Genomic DNA, 17,412 nt, shown 5'->3' on the forward strand with positions numbered 1-17,412 from the left:
ATGATAATTATAAAATTAACCTTACTTACAAATATTGTTATAGATTCTGAAACAAATTCCAGCAGAATTCTGAAGATAAGGAACAATATCATAATGTTATCAGCTACAATATCAAAAAATAAATAAAAATGCATAATTCACTAGTAAAACAATTATGAAATAAAGTTTTCTAAATAAACTAACAATTTACAAATTAAGAGAAAAACAATATTTTAATAGTAAAAACAGTTAAAGCAAAAAAATACATTGGTTATCATGTCAGTAGAAAAATGTCATAATTTAATGAAACAATGTATTGTTGATAATAAATTTGAGGAATTGGATACCCAACTAACAAATTTCCAGTTGTAACAAAAAGTTTACTAAAACCATTTGACCACATTTTTAAAAATAAGAATAGTTTAAAATACCATTCTAGATTTTGTCTTTTTAAACCAATTGCCTGCCCCTAAGTTAATTGGACCACCAAAATTAATAAATTAAACATCCCTACATCCAATAATATAATAATTCATAAAAAATCAAATCACCATTGGTCTCATAAAATTAATAATTATATAAATATAATTAAAAGATATAATATATATAAACAGTAAACACATAATGATGACGAAAAGTTAAATAATATATACATAAAATATATATCACTTGAAAATGGATATGATGGTACTTGAACTAACAGTATTTATAAAAAACAAATATCAAAACATGATAACAAAATATAATTGTTTCTTACAACCAATTACATAATAATAGGACTTAAAAAGTTAAAACATTACTTTGCTTAAATAATATACTTGTATAATATTTACATTAATACATCATTGAAAACATACTAAAACTTAACAATAAAGAAGAATATAAACCTAATAACCATATAATAAAATATTTGAAAAACAAAAATAATGAAATAAATAACTTGTATGGAATTTAAACTTAAATGTAACTGTCATTGTATTTGTGTAGGAAACAGCAAATAGATCTTTTAAAACTAATTTCTTGAACATTAAATTATAAAAATAATAAATTAAGTTTATCTAATACGCAGAGTATCTAATAGACAATAAACATTTTATTTCTGGTATTGACAGAAAATTAAACATATTACAAAAATATTATATAAACGCAAACAGAAATTCAATTTGATAAACCAACACTGTGTTTAGGGAGATATTCTTATAAAAACAGCAACAGATAGCAGCACTTGTTTAAATTATGCATGAATTTCATTATAATATTGCCATACTGTAAAGGACATTACACCATGTGCATGGTTTTATTTTATTTATTAAGTATACGTTAATATTTAATATTCTTTAATTTTTTATTTTAATGTGCATTTTAATTAAATGAATTCAATCATGACTTTAGGATAAGAAATGTATTAACTCAAAAGCCTGTACTAGGTGGTTTATGATGATAGAATTTAAAATATGTATATAGAGGGGATGAAAAAGTTATAATTTTTTTAAAAGTGAAAAATGCCAAATCATCAGATAAAAGGTAAGACACTATCATTCCACTACAGAATTTGTATGAATGTAAGCCATAATAACCATAATATCATATTGACTCGGCCATCTCTTGTTCAAAAAATATGTGATGTATTGGCTATATTAGGTTTTTATTTTAAATGGATATGTTTATTTAATAAAGTTTTTATTTATTAATAGGTTAAAAATTATTTCAGATATATTTCTGTATTTTATACACTTCGTATTTATTGTGATCTCAATAGATTACATGGCATTTTCAGGTAATCCACATCCCATCCCCAAATCCAGAAAAACCGTACAGTAAAATTAATTTTTGTTCAAAACTGTTCTCTTTAGTAAACTGGCATTTGCACTCATATTTCAGCATAGCTGTTTATTTGCAAAATAAATGCATTTTTCAAATTGTAAATCATTACATTCATTATTTTTAGTAGGGATATAGTTGTTAGCTAGTAGTTTGTCCCTTCTATTAGTGGGCTAGATGATCAAGTTTTATCATGTTTTCTGTAATTCTAGTGAAGACTTTTACCCACCTTAATCACTTCTGGACAGTTTTTTAACTATTAAAGCATGAAAAATGTATATATCATATTAATTTTGTGTTTTTCAATGCTTTAATTATATTTTTATTTACTTTTTGTTTCAGCAAGCAAAGTCTTTTCATCGTCATCAGGCACTCATTCTAATGTGCAGGTAAGAATTTGTTTTTAAAGTTTACTTTTTGAGACATTTTATTTGCAAAAAAAATTAATTCAGTTTTAATATTTTTTGCATTGTGAGGGATTATAATTTAAAGTTATAATTGCAGAATGATTAGAAGATTACTGTTGACTATAGATGGTTGAGCACCGATTATTTTTATTGGTTAGACTCCCATTTATAGCTAATGATTTTTCTTGTTGCTGATAAGAGATGACTGCTTATTAAAAAATTATTAATGAATTTAATGTAAATTAATTAAAAATTCCTAAGTTATAGCTAGCTATTTATAGCTAGAATTTATATAGTTTAATGAATGGACTGTCCTTCATTTAAAAAATGTTGCTGAATGATTCTCAAAATTTAACATTGGAAAGGTTTTAACTCTGTAAAATATTATACTAAAGATTTTTAATTTTATATTGTGCTCATAAGTGTTAATTTTCTATTTGCCTTATTATTTGCATAATATAAGGCAAAGTTTATCCACTAAATGAACTAAATATCTTTGTTTTCCATATGAATTATTTAGAACATTTGACCCAGTTTACAAAGTTTATAGACTTAAAACATAAATTTGCCTTAAATTGATTTTTAAATCTTTGTTTGAACTTAAACTGTACTATATATATATATACAAAAGCTTCTTGAAGAAAATAGGCAATGTTTTATTCATTTTTCCAGTGTAGCTCTATAGAAAACAAAACTCTAAAACTTGCATAAGACCAATTTTATAAAATATGGAATAAAGGTTTCAGAGTTCAGAATCCCTGGCACAAAAGCATGCATTGTAACTTCTGTATGATGCATTTATTAAAAAAAAACTTGCAAGAATAAATTATTTTTATAAAAAAATTTCAGCAGGGATTCTTATTCTTCCAGAAATTGATTTTTGTCAACTACTTGTTGAGCTGTATTTCAGAAAGAAAAGAAAATTGTTTTTAGAACTAGTCTGTCATTCTTCATTCTCATAATTAACGCTTTATAAATAAAGAACTTATGAACTCACGACCTGAAATACCAAGTAATTTGGCTTATTGTACTTTCAGTTCACAATATATTTAGAAATAATATTTATTTATATAATTTAATGAAAATTAATAATGTTTTTATTTCATATATTTTTTTACTTGTTATAGGGTATATGTAGGTTCTATCAGTTTTGAGTTGAAAGAAGATACCATAAGACAAGCATTCCTACCATTTGGTCCAATCAAATCGATTAATATGTCATGGGACCCCGTAACACAAAAACACAAAGGTTTTGCATTTGTTGAATACGACATACCAGAAGCAGCACAATTATCATTAGAACAGATGAATGGAGTTATGTTGGGTGGTAGGAATATTAAAGTGGTTGGACGACCAAGTAATATGCCTCAAGCACAATCTGTTATTGATGAAATAACAGAAGAAGCAAAACAGTACAATAGAATTTATGTTGCTTCAATACATCCTGACCTTACTGAAGAGGATATTAAGAGGTATGAATTAATTAATCTTTTTTCGCTTAATTATAGTGTCTTTTTATATAGGAAGTGGATCAGGGATGTAAAGAACATTTTTAAAGGATATTGTTATTTTCCTGCTTTGATTACAGTTTTTCTTTCACAACCTTGGAGATTTGTACCTTCACTTAAGTTGAAGAAATAATAAATCTTTCCAAGAAATTCATATCAGAACTTTTTTTCTAGTATTTAGACAGCAATTAAGAAAGGAATTAGATATTTATATAATTTAATGAAAATTAATAATGTTTTTATGTTTGCTGGGCTATTTGGTATAAAAAATCATGTTGATCCAAGTTTTGAATCTGTAAAACACTATATATTAAAACAAGATATTAAACTTAAAAAAGATTTATAATAGCTGTTACTTTTATACTAATTTTAACAATATTCAAAAGGAATAGAATCAGTCAATTATTACAGAATTAAAATGACTGTTCGCACAGAAATGATATGCATGTGAGTTTGAATCCATATAAAAAACAAACTATCCACTCAATTTAAAAATAAGTCATATCAAAATAGACATTTTCCATCTTTTTTTTAGTTTTCTTGTTAGTAACTTCAGTTTGATCCCAAGGTATTCCATTCAATTAACTATTAAATTTCATATCCTTACCAATATATGACCTTTAAATATTGGCTATTATTAATAACCAATGACCTATTATTAATTTTGTAAGACAATGTGACATAGAAACTCAGGTCCAGGTTCTGTGTCTGACTTTAATCATATTTGATACACTGGTGGCTAACCTGAATCTTTTTTAGAGGTTTTTATTTATTTGCCTTTAATCCACAAAACTACAGGAAATTCTGAAAAACATTTGATTTCAATTTTAAAAACTCAATAGGAACAATTTGTTTTGTAGCAAATTATCATAATTTTATCAGAGAAGGATATGTGAAGTGTAGAAATTACTTTGATTTCCAATTATAAAATGTTTTACAATGAAGTCATATGATGTATTATGTTCAGCACAAGGACATTGGAAATGTTTTTGAAGACAATTTCAGCAATTAAAATTTATACTCTGAAAGGAAGTATATGTATTGAGAGGAAGATTTCAGGCATAGTCAGATGCATGGAAACAAGATATTTAATTTTACATATTAGAAATGAAGATTGATTTATAGAAGAGGTAGAATGTTGTTTTGTCTGGGAAAATGGCAGAGGTGATTACCTCATTAGGAGGAACACTACACACTTGGAAGAGTGGTTCAGGAATGTGTTATTCTTGCACAGAAATAAGCTATTATTTTGAACCAGACCATATACCGCAAAAAAAATTGAATTTCTTATTGGTGTTCCAAATTTTTTTAAATCTTTATTATCTCTGTAGGGTCAATCTATTTGAAGTGACCAGAGGGTGGTTGCTTGACCAATTCAAAAAAACTGAAATTACTTGTTTCCTACATGTTCAGAACCTTTTTTTTGCAGTTTACCTGTGACGGCCATTTTCATTATGGTGCGCACACCTATTTTTGTGATTGTAAGGGTTTACGGGAAAAATCATAACTAAACACTATTGGTCCTGGAAGGATGAAATAAAAAGCGATTTATTGATATTTTCTCAAGACTAAAGATTGGTCCAGTGGTTAATTTACCTATCTCTCTTCTTTCTACGATAAAGTTGAACGTGAAAATCTGTAAAATTTCATTTTGGTAATTTTTTTCAAGAGATGGATGGCATACACAGTTTGAATTATTTTTTTATATGTAGGTATATGTTAGTAGTTTCACCTAAATAATATTAATGGTGATATACTTACCCCTAAAGTTTTATAAATTTTTTAAATTCAAATTTTGACTGAAGTAGTCTTTATCTGCGACATTGTATTTATCATAAATGAGTTTCACTTTCTTGACAACAATTTACCTAAGTGATTTTATACGCAACAAAACTTACTTACCTTATTATAACATGATTGTGTGATAAACTTGTACAGTTGACTGGCTATGATCCTATTCTACTCCTTTTCTATTTATTGCACAAAGTATTATGATGTCTCCAAATGATTGTTTTTGTGGTAGACTGCATAGTAAAGTGTAAATTGATAGTGGCTGCATACTAAAGTGTAAACTTGACAGTAGACCGCGTACTGAAGTAGCACCAAAAATACAAAAGAAAATCTATAAAAAAATTATAACCCCAAAATTAAAAAAAAAAAACTTAATGTAATATAAAATTAAAAATAAACACTTAAATTATTTAAGAATAAGTATAATAAATCAGTACTGTAATTAACGACCATCTAGAAAAATTAGAATATATATAAATAAATTGGCAAAAGTAAAGGAGAGATAATATAAAATAAGAGTCCAAGCAGTGGTTTGAGTAGTAGATACTGAACTACTACTATATACTACATGAAACTTATAATAGAATTAGTTTGGCAACCAAGCAGTTAAGAGAGGGAATTGGCTTAGTCTGCTACAAGAGAATTTTTCTCTTGTTTAGCACCACAATTAAAGAATTATTTTATCATATATAAAAATAAAAAAGTGCTGGTCTGAAATTAATGGAATGAAGTTAATATAATGGGTTCTTGTGTAAAAATTTGAGCAGTAGTTCTCAAGCGTCAAAGTTAAGATATGCAAAAGAAGATTAAAAAATGGTGTCTTTTTCATTCTCATAGTAAAAACAAACTTAAAAAATTAGTATAAAATACAAGATCAACATCACCAAATGCAGAATAAAATTATGTCAATTTTGATGCGATATATTTAAAGCCGAATGGATAGTTTGTTTTTTTTATAAGGATTCAAACTAATATATGTAATTTAGCATACAAATGGTACAGTCATCACTCATTGTCTGGCTTTGATCAGATATTTATTTTCACAACTCATATATAATTATATCAATATACAAAATTTAAAAAAATATAAATAAATACATGTACATAATTTACTTCATTTATCACAATCGCTTGCTAAACGTAGTTAATGTTTATTTTTACACTCATTGATTCAGTGAGTTAGATTTGATGATCTTTTTATAAATTTGATTTAATATTGCTTTAGAAAGCTCTTACTTCAGTGCTTATCAAATACTATGTGGTTTGCTGATTAATTGAGGTAATTGTGTAAAGAAATTTGGAAAATTGCAAACAAAAAGTTACTAAAGAGAACAGAGATGCCTCCCTTAAAAGGTTTATTCAGTAATGTATCCATCTACACCCGGGAATATGTTAACAGTTCATGTATATCAATTAAAAAGTTATTTTTTTCACATAAGTTCTGGTGTTGTTTATTTACTGGTTTTCTTTTCTCTTTTTTTCAGTGTGTTTGAAGCTTTTGGACCCATAAAGTATTGTAAATTGCAACAAGGCAGTTCACCTCATCGACACAAAGGCTACGGGTTTATTGAATATGAAACAAAACAGGCAGCACAAGAAGCAATTGCTTCTATGAATCTATTTGATTTGGGAGGACAGTATCTTAGAGTTGGCAGAGCAATAACTCCACCCAATGCTCTACATGTGGTAATACATTTTTCTACTTATATTTTGGTTAATTTTAATATTAAATAAGCCAAAATATTTAAAAAATTATCATACCAAAAATGTTATTTTGTTTTTTGTATAATTTTAAATCATACAAATCATGCTGTTAAATGAATTTTGAAAAAAAAATACAATAAAAAGTTAACAGCAATAAAGATTGCTATTCAGATGGAGGAAACTGTTAATGTAATTTTTTTTCTTTATTAAGTATAAAAAATCTGATGTAAAAGTTATGCATAACTGCTCACATTTACTAATGTAGTGGTCTTTCATACTATTGATTAAAAAGAGTCAACTCACACTATAATTGAAACAAAGCCATTTACCCTTTATCTCATTGTTCTGGACATTCAGCATTTTTTGATAACTCCATATTCTGGGTCCGAAGTTTTAAAACATATTTAGGTAGACCATGATATTTACTCATAGTCTTGTTTTTATTTCCTAAGTTCCAAGAAAAAAATATTCAAACTTAGTAATTTCTATCTTTATAGATATTCTTAAATTTAAGAAAATGAGTTTTTCAATTCTCAATAATGAATGTTACAACACTTTTGTAGTTGATTAAATCCACAGAAAATAAATAATGGGATAAATGTAAATAATAAAAAAAGATTTTAACAGAATTGTACAAATTCACATTTATTATTGAAAATATAGTTAAAGGTCACTATTATTAATCCTTTCATAAAATGATTGATGTAAGTAATAATTAGAAGCATTTTCAAAACATGAAATATAAAAAAGCAAGTGCATATCCATATAAAGTATATCGACATCAATGTTAATATCAGGCATAACGTTTTTTCTTACTATTGTTTTACACTATTTCTTTTTCTTACACTATTGTTTTATTCTTTATTAAGTTCAGACAATAAGAACTTACCAAGCAGCAAGTATTTTTGTTTTTTCTTACTTTCTTATAGTTCACTGAAAATCTAGTCATCATCACTTCCTCCTTATCTTTAATTTTTCTTGCTATCATAGTTTGAACAGCAACAATTTAACACTTAATTCAAAGATTTGAGCACTTAACTGATAAGAGATAGTACTCAGCTAAAATTGCTCGTCCGTGGTCCATATATTGTATTCTCCCCACCAGAAATTGCTCAAACTATTATAGTTAGTTAGGAGGATGAAACTTCATTGTTATTAACTCTTGTGTTATACAAAGATTAATATTAATATTCTATACAAAAAACTTTTAAATTATCTCATTTTTAGTGTCATTTTAAGTGTGGTGTCTGTAATTAGTTAGTTGCAGCTGTTTCCTTGGTCCATCCTAAACCAAATTTAAGGTTTTATCTTGTTTATACTAGTCGTAGTACTCATTTAGTACTATGAAAAGAACTTTGACTTATTATTTTGATAGTGAAAAAGTATTACAATTTTTTTTTTATATACCTTTGTATATATTGTACTTAAACAAATTTTTTTCAGGTCACAGATAACCCACCCAAAAATTATAAGGTTTAATAGTCAGGTTTGTAAAGTTTGAGATTTAAGAAATTAAAATTAAAGTGCTTGTTGGAGAAGATACTTAAGACTTGACATTCACTGTGAGTCTGATATTATAAAAAAGGATTGTTGTGCAATAAAATAATTCAATTTCTATAAAAAAATTTTTATTTACAGATGAGTGCCAGAGTTAAGCAAGGGCCATCATCAACAACCAGTCAGATGCCTACGGCTGCTGCTGTTGCTGCTGCAGCTGCCACTGCAAAAATACAAGCTATGGATGCCGTTGCTTCAAATGCTGTCCTTGGTAGTTGTTTGTGTTGGATTACGTATTTTAATTTTTCTTCTATTCTTAAGATTAAAATTTTTGTAGTTTTTTAAATTAATTTAAAATGAGGAGTAAACAGTTCAGTTTATCCATTCCACATTAAATTCATGAATAGCCAGCTGAATTCAAGTTAGCCAACCGCTGGTATTAATTTTCTGATGCAGTATATGTTTCACAAATTTAGGCAAAATTATTGTCATGTTGCTTTTCCGTATTCTTAAAATCAATTAACATTTGGTCAATCGTTCAGATAATTGCTCTCTGCTCTCATAAATTTCATCTACATGTCTTGGGAGAGTGAAGCTAAATGAAAGTTAAAAAGTAATAGACCAAAAACTTATCCTGTTAATAGAATTATAAGGCTAATATTTAAGAAGACTGTTGATGTAATACTTTGGTTGGTTAATGAAATCTTCGACCTGTAAAACATATATGGATCACTTCTTTCGTTTCTACTTAATCACCCCAACATTTTCATTTTTGTGACTTTTTTCAAGAGTACAAATGAATTTTATTAAACTTTCAGGTCAGTTTTTAATTTCTTATGAATTTCTGAAACTTTCAAAATCTTGTTTAAATAAAATGTTGGATAATTCTTAAATTATTCATTCACATTATAAAATTTCAGTTTTAATTTCATGAGGTGGACATTGATATGACTTGTAAATTGATTTTAATTTCTAACCACTTACAGAAATCAAAATTAACAATTTAAATTGATTTTTTACAGCATGTTTTTAATTTCTTTAAAAATCACCATTCTTTCATAGTTTATTATTTGTCAATCAGATATTATGAATTTTATTATAAATTTAGCTATACATAATATCAAGGTTTGTAATTTTGTTTGCTATCAGATTAAAGTTATTTTAATTGTAAGTTATTTAACAAAATAAATAAACTGTTAATAGTAAATGTACTCATACAAAAATTTAACAGGCAGAAAAAATACACATAAAAATCTATTATACACATAAAAGTCTAACCTCACCTTATATTAACAATACTTTGTAACTGAAACTGTATACTTTGACATGCTTAAATTCATTTGAAAAGTAATAGTCTGTAAATATTGTACTATTTTCATTAAAAAGTTTACCATTATTGAATTGTTTGCACCATAAACTTCAACAGGGTAAGGATCCATCATTTGTTAGCATGGGTGCTCCACTGTGTTCTGTAATGATTTCATTTGCATTGTGTAGATTTTATTTTTTTTAAATGAGACTGAAAAGTAAAAGAAATTTACAGTAATAAGAGTAGAAGTGTTCACAGTTAATCAGCCTTTTTTTATGTGATTTTAATTGTAGAAATGTTGTCTGTTAATGGAAAATATCTCAAAATTAAATAATTAGAAGTAAAATATTTCACTTGGCAGCATGTAAAATTATTTTACATACTTATCTTTCTCAGGCCTAGTTTTTTTTAATAATTATTTGTTGGACAGTATATTAGTGTAACTGTGTAATTACTGATAACTGATCAATAATAAAAACAAACTAGTGTTTGTGTAATAAAAAGTATATGTATGTAATGTGTGTTGTAGTAACTTTTTGAAATACTGTTTCAGGTCTTTCAAAGTTAACATCATCATTAGGAACACCAGCTGTAATACCAACTTTACCTCCAGCATTGCAGACACTAGCACCAGTTATGCAAAACTTGAGCCCTCTTGGAATACAAACACCACAACTTGGTTTAGTTCCACCTCCAGGCATTGCTATACCTCAACAATTCAGAGCACCTGCACCAATTATTCCAAGTAATTAAGTACATTATTATTATTTTCATTTCATTTTAAAATTGACTATACTAAGAAACTGGTTGGATCAATCAATTGCAGATTGGTAGTTGCTGATAAAATATATTTACTTTATTTATTTTTTATCACTAAGTCTTTATCACATGTAGAAACTTGAAGGAGTGTTTCAAGTAAGTGATTTAAATGAATCCAGGCAATTATTGTTGGAACTCAGGGAATTTATAAAAAAAATTTAAGCTAGTCAGTATAGAAGAATAAATATTGCACAAAATATGATAATAAATTTGAAAGAAACTGTAATAAACCATTACACTAATATATATTTTAAAAACCTGTTTGATTTAGTTTTAAGAAAAGGTCATTCCGTGTTACATCAACAAGGCCCACAACCTAACCAACTGGGATTTTCATGAAATTTGATGTGAATTAACTGTTGATAGAGTTATGAGAAAATACTAAATTTCAGATCTCTATCATTAAGGGTTTTGTTTGTACAGCTTCAAGTTTGCTGGAAAATGGCAAATTTTGGCTTGCAGAAGTAGTCCCTCTTGGTAGGAGGAAGGAAAAACCGCAGCCAGATATCCAGCATATCCTCATATCCTTTCTTCCTGTATTTTCTTTCTTAGGATACTCTACAACTAAGTGGCTATTGCTTTGCAGGCAGCTTCACTGGACAACATTTCCATTAGGTTGGCTGGGTTTAGCTGACCTACAGCCTCATGACAAGGCCACCTTTCTTTCAACCACCTTCTGCCTATGAAGAATGTGTGCTCAACTGTGTCTTCATCACAATAGGCATACTTAGGTGCATCCACTTCTCTTTTGTTGGTGTAGGAAACTGTTGAATGCACCATGGCCCATCAGGAGCTGGGTAAGCCAAAAGTTTGTCTCCCCAAACTCCCAACAAGTCCATCCTCTTATGTTTGGAATGATATAGAAAATCTACCTGCCTAGCCTTGATTTTCCCACCTTTCCTGCCACTTTGTTATTAAATTGAGGTGAGCGTCATGCTTCGAGACTCCCATTTGTTCTGTTCACCTGTTCCTCTACCCTGAATTTCACAGGCGGTAAACCTGCTATGGCAAAGGTAGCCTGTGCGGACCCTGTCCTGTAGGCGATGGACTTCTAATAGGGCCTTCACTGCTTCTACCAGAATCCTGTCTGGCCCAGAGCATTTAGGCATTTACCAGGCCTTGTGGCTAGCTTCATGAAGCTCTCCAATTGTGAATAGAGGGATTTCCATCGCCACCATTCCATTCCAAAGTTGTACCTCACCCTTGGGAGGAACAGCGTCGTAATTATCTTTTGAAGTAACTCCCTGGGCAAAACAGGTAACTTCCTGCCAAATCGTCCCATAACGATTTTATAACCGTTTCCCCAGTGATCCTAATTGACCTCCTTGTAGCGTTCTGCCCACTTCCTTTTGGACTGTTCAATCGCCAATCTCTATCGGCTCTACATTTGGAGAGCCAGCACCTAGCCTGAGTGGTGTCGCCAGCCCTTTTCTTCCTCTGGAGGGACCTTCTGGCCTTTCCACATTCCTTCCAGAGACTGGTTATTTTCTGCATTCCAACAACATAAATGAACTTTATGGAGTATCCACTTGATGTGCGAACATCATCAAGCGCCTCTTTTAGGATCTCTGCGAGTGTCTGCATCCACAGAACCCTCAGAGAGCTTCTCTTGCAATATTTCCTTGTACAGTACTATGTTCTTGTGTTTCAGCTTCCAAAACCTGGGGGACGCCTCCATTCCACACCTGATCTGTGTTAACTCAAACTTCATACAGAGGTGGTCACTCAAGAGTCTCCTCCTCCAGTGCTGTCCACCCTCAAAGTCTGTTGTACACTTTCTTGTGGAGAAAGATGTAATCAAGGATATTCAATATATCCCCTCTACTGAAATTTGTTACCCCTTCTTCATTGGCACATATTAGACCAGCCAGAGCCATCATTTCTGATAGGATGGCTCCTCTACAGTTGCAACCCCATTCTAATTCTAATTCTCAAATTCATTGGTATCTAGATTTGGCAGCTTCGACCCATGCAAACCTATGACCCTAGACTGTATTCAAGATCGCTACACTCTGCCCCATGTGGAGAATGACGGCATCTCGGCAATCATCCTTGACCCATTTCTAATTATTGATGACAGCAAGATTAGGTTCGCTGATGACACCCAGGTCAGCAGCCTCTTTTCTTTTGGTAGTAGCATACAAGCTGTGAGCATCTCTGCTTTTGTTAAGAGTATCTTCATTTTGGGGTTTTGTTGCACTTCTTTGCTACCAAAGTTGTGTTCCTCCATTAAGTTGTGGTATCCTTCTGCACTGCAATTGAAGCACAATTTGGACTAGTCTGGCCCCTTGCAGTTGGTCACCCAATGTCCTGTTGACAAACACCTGCAGCATTTCTCTTCAGTGGACTGGAGAGATACTCTGCAGGAGACTCAACCAATGCAGACTCGTCCTTTCTTAAGAATGGCTACCACAGTCGGTTGCAACTTTGGTAAAACCAAAGCCTCCTTTTTTCCTGTTTAGCCTTCAGGTATTACCTCAGAGAGTGAATGAGGATGATATATATGAGTGTAAGTGAGTTGTAGTCTTGTACAGTCTCAACTTGACCATTTCTGAGATGAGATGTATGCTTAATTGGAACCCATCCACCAAAGAACACCGGTCTCCACGATGTAGTATTCAAATCCGTATAAAAGTAACTGCCTTTACTAGGACTTGAATGCTGGAACTCTTGACTTCCAAATCAGCTGATTTGCGAAGATGCATTTACCACTAGACCAACCCGCTGGGTTTGGTAGAACCAAAGGCTGGCCTGGTTGAAATGACCTTAGCAGGTCCACTAGTTCATAGAGCCGCCTTGCATACCTTCTTCGATTTCACTGGTAGAGGTAACCTCATCTATATCTTTGATGAGTAGGGGACAAGCCTCCCTTACCTGTCACCCATTGACATGTTCATGCCCTCCACTTATGCATAGATGGCCTTTTTGAGTCTCTCTGCGGCATCACCCTTGGAATTAATCCTTATTTGAAGGTCTTTGGGGCCCTTTATCACCAAGAGGATCCCTTCTGCATCCTCTGCCACACAGGTCTGCATAAGATCTTCCTTCTGCTTTCACTACAGTCGTGGTTGGGACTTCATTGTCTTTTCGTCTATCTTAGCCCCAGGCATCTTTGTCTGGTCTGGGATTCTCTCAAGGTATACCATGAATTTTGTTTTAGACCTCCAGCCATGATATTTCACGACTTCTCATGATTTGCCCTATTTTGTCAGCGACTCTGCTGAAGCTGACCTTCTTGCCTTTTTCAGAGCCATGCTTACCGCTCTAGAGAGGTCACTGCTGGTCTTATCTTCACCCTCGTCCCTGTTGACTATGACCACATAATTCGTCTTACTGTTGCAGTCAATTTCCTCTCCAGTCAGGACCCCAGTGCTCTATTTTCCAACCAAGACCTGACCCAGTTTTAGTTTGTTCTTTTGGATTAAACTTTTAATCCAAGGAACACCTACTACTGTATTCTTCTGCAGGCCTTGGTCTATCTTTGTGGCCAGATCGATAACCATCACTGTTCCCACTCCATCATCTAGAACAGGTTCAGCGACCAGCTCAGTATATCAAGAAAGCCTTTTAGGCCAGCGCTTGAGCACAAGTTTAGCTAAAATCCTTGTTAGTCCTCTCCTTGAGCGTCGTCCTTATCTCTTTGACTGGAGTTGGTGGAAGGAGTCAAGGTAACAGACTACCGTCTTTCTTGAGCCACCAGCCTCTGGAGAAATACAGCAGGAGCAATAAAGGTCATCAACCTTACTGATTAGGTCACCCTCTAAGTAATCTTGGGAGGCTCTTTCTTGGCCTGACGTGTGTCTTTTCCTCTTGCAGTTTGCCAAAGAAATATGTCAAAGGTGTACAAAAAGTCTTAAGACTAAGAAAAAACTGTAACCAAGATGGTTGCCACCTGTATTAGCCAAAATACGTTTGTGAAACCAAGAGTGGTTTGGATCACCAAAAGTAGGTTGAACCAAAACTTGCGTGAAAACAGTTTTGCCAAGTACTTACATGTTTATAGGTGAACCTTGCAATAAATGTAACTATAATAACTCTTAAATTATGTAATTTATAACTAAATATTGTATGGTACAGAATTTAGTTTAGAACACAGTTAATTAATATCACTAAATATGAGTATAAGTAACAGTATTACCTTGAAATTTCGCTAACCTACTTGATACCATGTGGTCGTTACAAGGCACATGAAAAATACAAAAAAGGTCACACACATTAAAAGTATACTTGGATACCATTCACGCAATTCCAGTTCAAGCTATCACGCACCACTAGAACAATAAAACTACCCAAAAAGCTAAAAAAAGAGCACTAACAACACCAAAAAATCAGGAGCAAAAAACAACACATTATGCACTCCGGATCATCAACATAACCTTACGGCAATAGTGTTAGGTCAACATAACTGTTATTTATGGTGTTAATGTAGAATGATAAACTATCCATTCAGTTTTTTTATGAAAAATATATTTTATTCATCATTATATTATAAAATAGCTATGCAAATCATTATGAATGTAAAACTAACAGTAAACTAAAGTATAGAATAATTCACCCTTCAATTTATCTCTTAAAGATATGTTTTGAAGTTAATTTTTTATACATTATAGTTATACATAAATATGATAATTTTCTTTATACTAGAATATTATGAAAGTTCTACATCTGACCTTATAAAGTGGATCTACATTATTTAGAATAATATGGAAATTTTTTCTGTTTTCACAACCTCCAGTGCTATCAATTGTTATATGAATAAAAAAGATTCATATGAGAAAAAATCATATTTTTAGGTCAGAAGGATGAATAGAAGAACAAATTAGATCTAATTTAGATAGTTAGTTAGATCTAGTGTAGGTCAATTTACAATTAAAATATTTTTATTTTAATTTTAATAATTACTTTATCATACTTCATTTTTTTTATTTATAATTAGAGTAAAAAATTATAGACACTTTTTGTTCCGTTTATTTACTCAAAGGTAAGGGGGAGTTCAGCATGTACATCATTTTTAACCAATGGTCCACAAGTTTGCGAATTCCTTCAAAAAATAAAGTTTTTGGTTGGTCACGAAGCCACTTTGACCCATTTCCTGTCTTAAATCTTCTGAAAATCGACGACCTTACAAAGCATTCTTGAACAGCCCAGACAGATGGAAGTCAGAGGTAGCAAGATCGTGGGCTGTAGCTAGGGGGAGGGTTTTCCAATACCTCAAAATTAACTTGATGATATGAACAATGTGTCAACACGTTCGATTTTGTGTACTGCAGTAAGTTGTCTTGGTACCCATCATCGATTGTAACTCGCCCATTAACCAGAATCATCTCTCAAGCTTGTTGAATCTTGTCTTCAGTGGTGGAGATTAATAAATGCCCTACTCCCTTCCTCTCATACATCACATTTGTCCAGCCACTTTTAAACTTGTTGATCCATGAAAAAAACTGTGATAAAATACTGTTAATATATTGTGATAAAAATCTATGATGAATTTCAGCCCCTTTCACAACACTCCCAACCAGAGAAATTGGATCATTGCTTGTTGTTCCTCCTTTGTGCAAACTGCTAGTGGAATGGACATGTTTTTACATTTTAATAGCTGGAAGGCAAATGACATGATCAGGATCAAAATTCACACATGTTATCACAGTCATACAAACTCTATCATGTTTATACAAACACACAATGTAGAAGGCAGTGTGACAACCTTGAAGTTGTTATGGCAAAAGTATAGATCATTTTTGACTCTCTCTCATAGATTTGAATATATATATATATATTACACACTAGAGTCATTTCAGTGACTGGCATTTTTACTTGTGATCTTTAACTTTGCTGGTTTTATAAAGAAGCTTAAAAATATTTTCCTCATTCAGGCTATTTTCTTGTAAAGCATATTTAAAAGAAACAAATGAAGTTCGCACTTGCTATATATAGATTAATTGCTCAGGTTGTTTACAAGAAAATGATCATTATTATGGAAAGATATTGATTATTCATTTCCACTTCCAAACATACTGGATTGATATTGTCTATTCATGAGATTCAAGTGTTTGTTCTAGTGAGAGCTATTCACGCAACTTAAATGTCATCAATATAATTGTGTTACCTGTAAGGAACCAATTAGCCCTAAACTCATGAATTTCCAAATTCAGTGACCTAACCTCAATCTTGAATGAAAATATTCCAATATAAAAATTGGTAAACTAATAATAATTGATGGTTTGTTAAAAATAAATATAGTTTTCTATAATTTAACTTGTGCGGTACCCTGTTAATTTATAAATATCCCAAGTTTAAGATTAAGATATTAATCATAAGTTTGTTTATAATAATATTAAATGATTAAGAATATTGTCAAGTTTGTGATTAGTTGTAATAGATGTAACAAGAACTACTAACTAGTAAAAGTATGGTCCAGTTATAATTAATATTCTACCATTTAAAAGAAAGAAAATCTAAAATAACATAATCCTGTTGTTTATGAAATAAAAAGAAACATTCTACATTTTATTCCCACTAATTTTTTTTTCCATGTAAAACAGATTTTTTTATACATTGTTGATGGTGGTGGTACCTT

General features: G+C 30.9%; 1 protein-coding gene across 5 annotated transcripts in view; it reads left to right on the plus strand.

Moving 5' to 3' along the window:
• hfp (Poly(U)-binding-splicing factor hfp) overlaps nt 1–17,412 on the plus strand; it is a 54,572-nt gene that overhangs the window by 23,334 nt on the left and 13,826 nt on the right. For all 5 annotated transcript variants that reach the window (XM_075366287.1, XM_075366288.1, XM_075366285.1 and 2 more), the window contains exons 5-9: nt 2,143–2,189; nt 3,335–3,679; nt 6,991–7,192; nt 8,849–8,978; nt 10,570–10,761. In XM_075366287.1, the coding sequence (XP_075222402.1) occupies nt 2,143–2,189; nt 3,335–3,679; nt 6,991–7,192; nt 8,849–8,978; nt 10,570–10,761 (916 nt within the window). The remainder of the gene's footprint in view (nt 1–2,142; nt 2,190–3,334; nt 3,680–6,990; nt 7,193–8,848; nt 8,979–10,569; nt 10,762–17,412) is intronic.

Source organism: Lycorma delicatula, chromosome 5 (genome assembly GCF_047948215.1).
Source record: "Lycorma delicatula isolate Av1 chromosome 5, ASM4794821v1, whole genome shotgun sequence".
Taxonomy (NCBI): domain Eukaryota; kingdom Metazoa; phylum Arthropoda; class Insecta; order Hemiptera; family Fulgoridae; genus Lycorma; species Lycorma delicatula.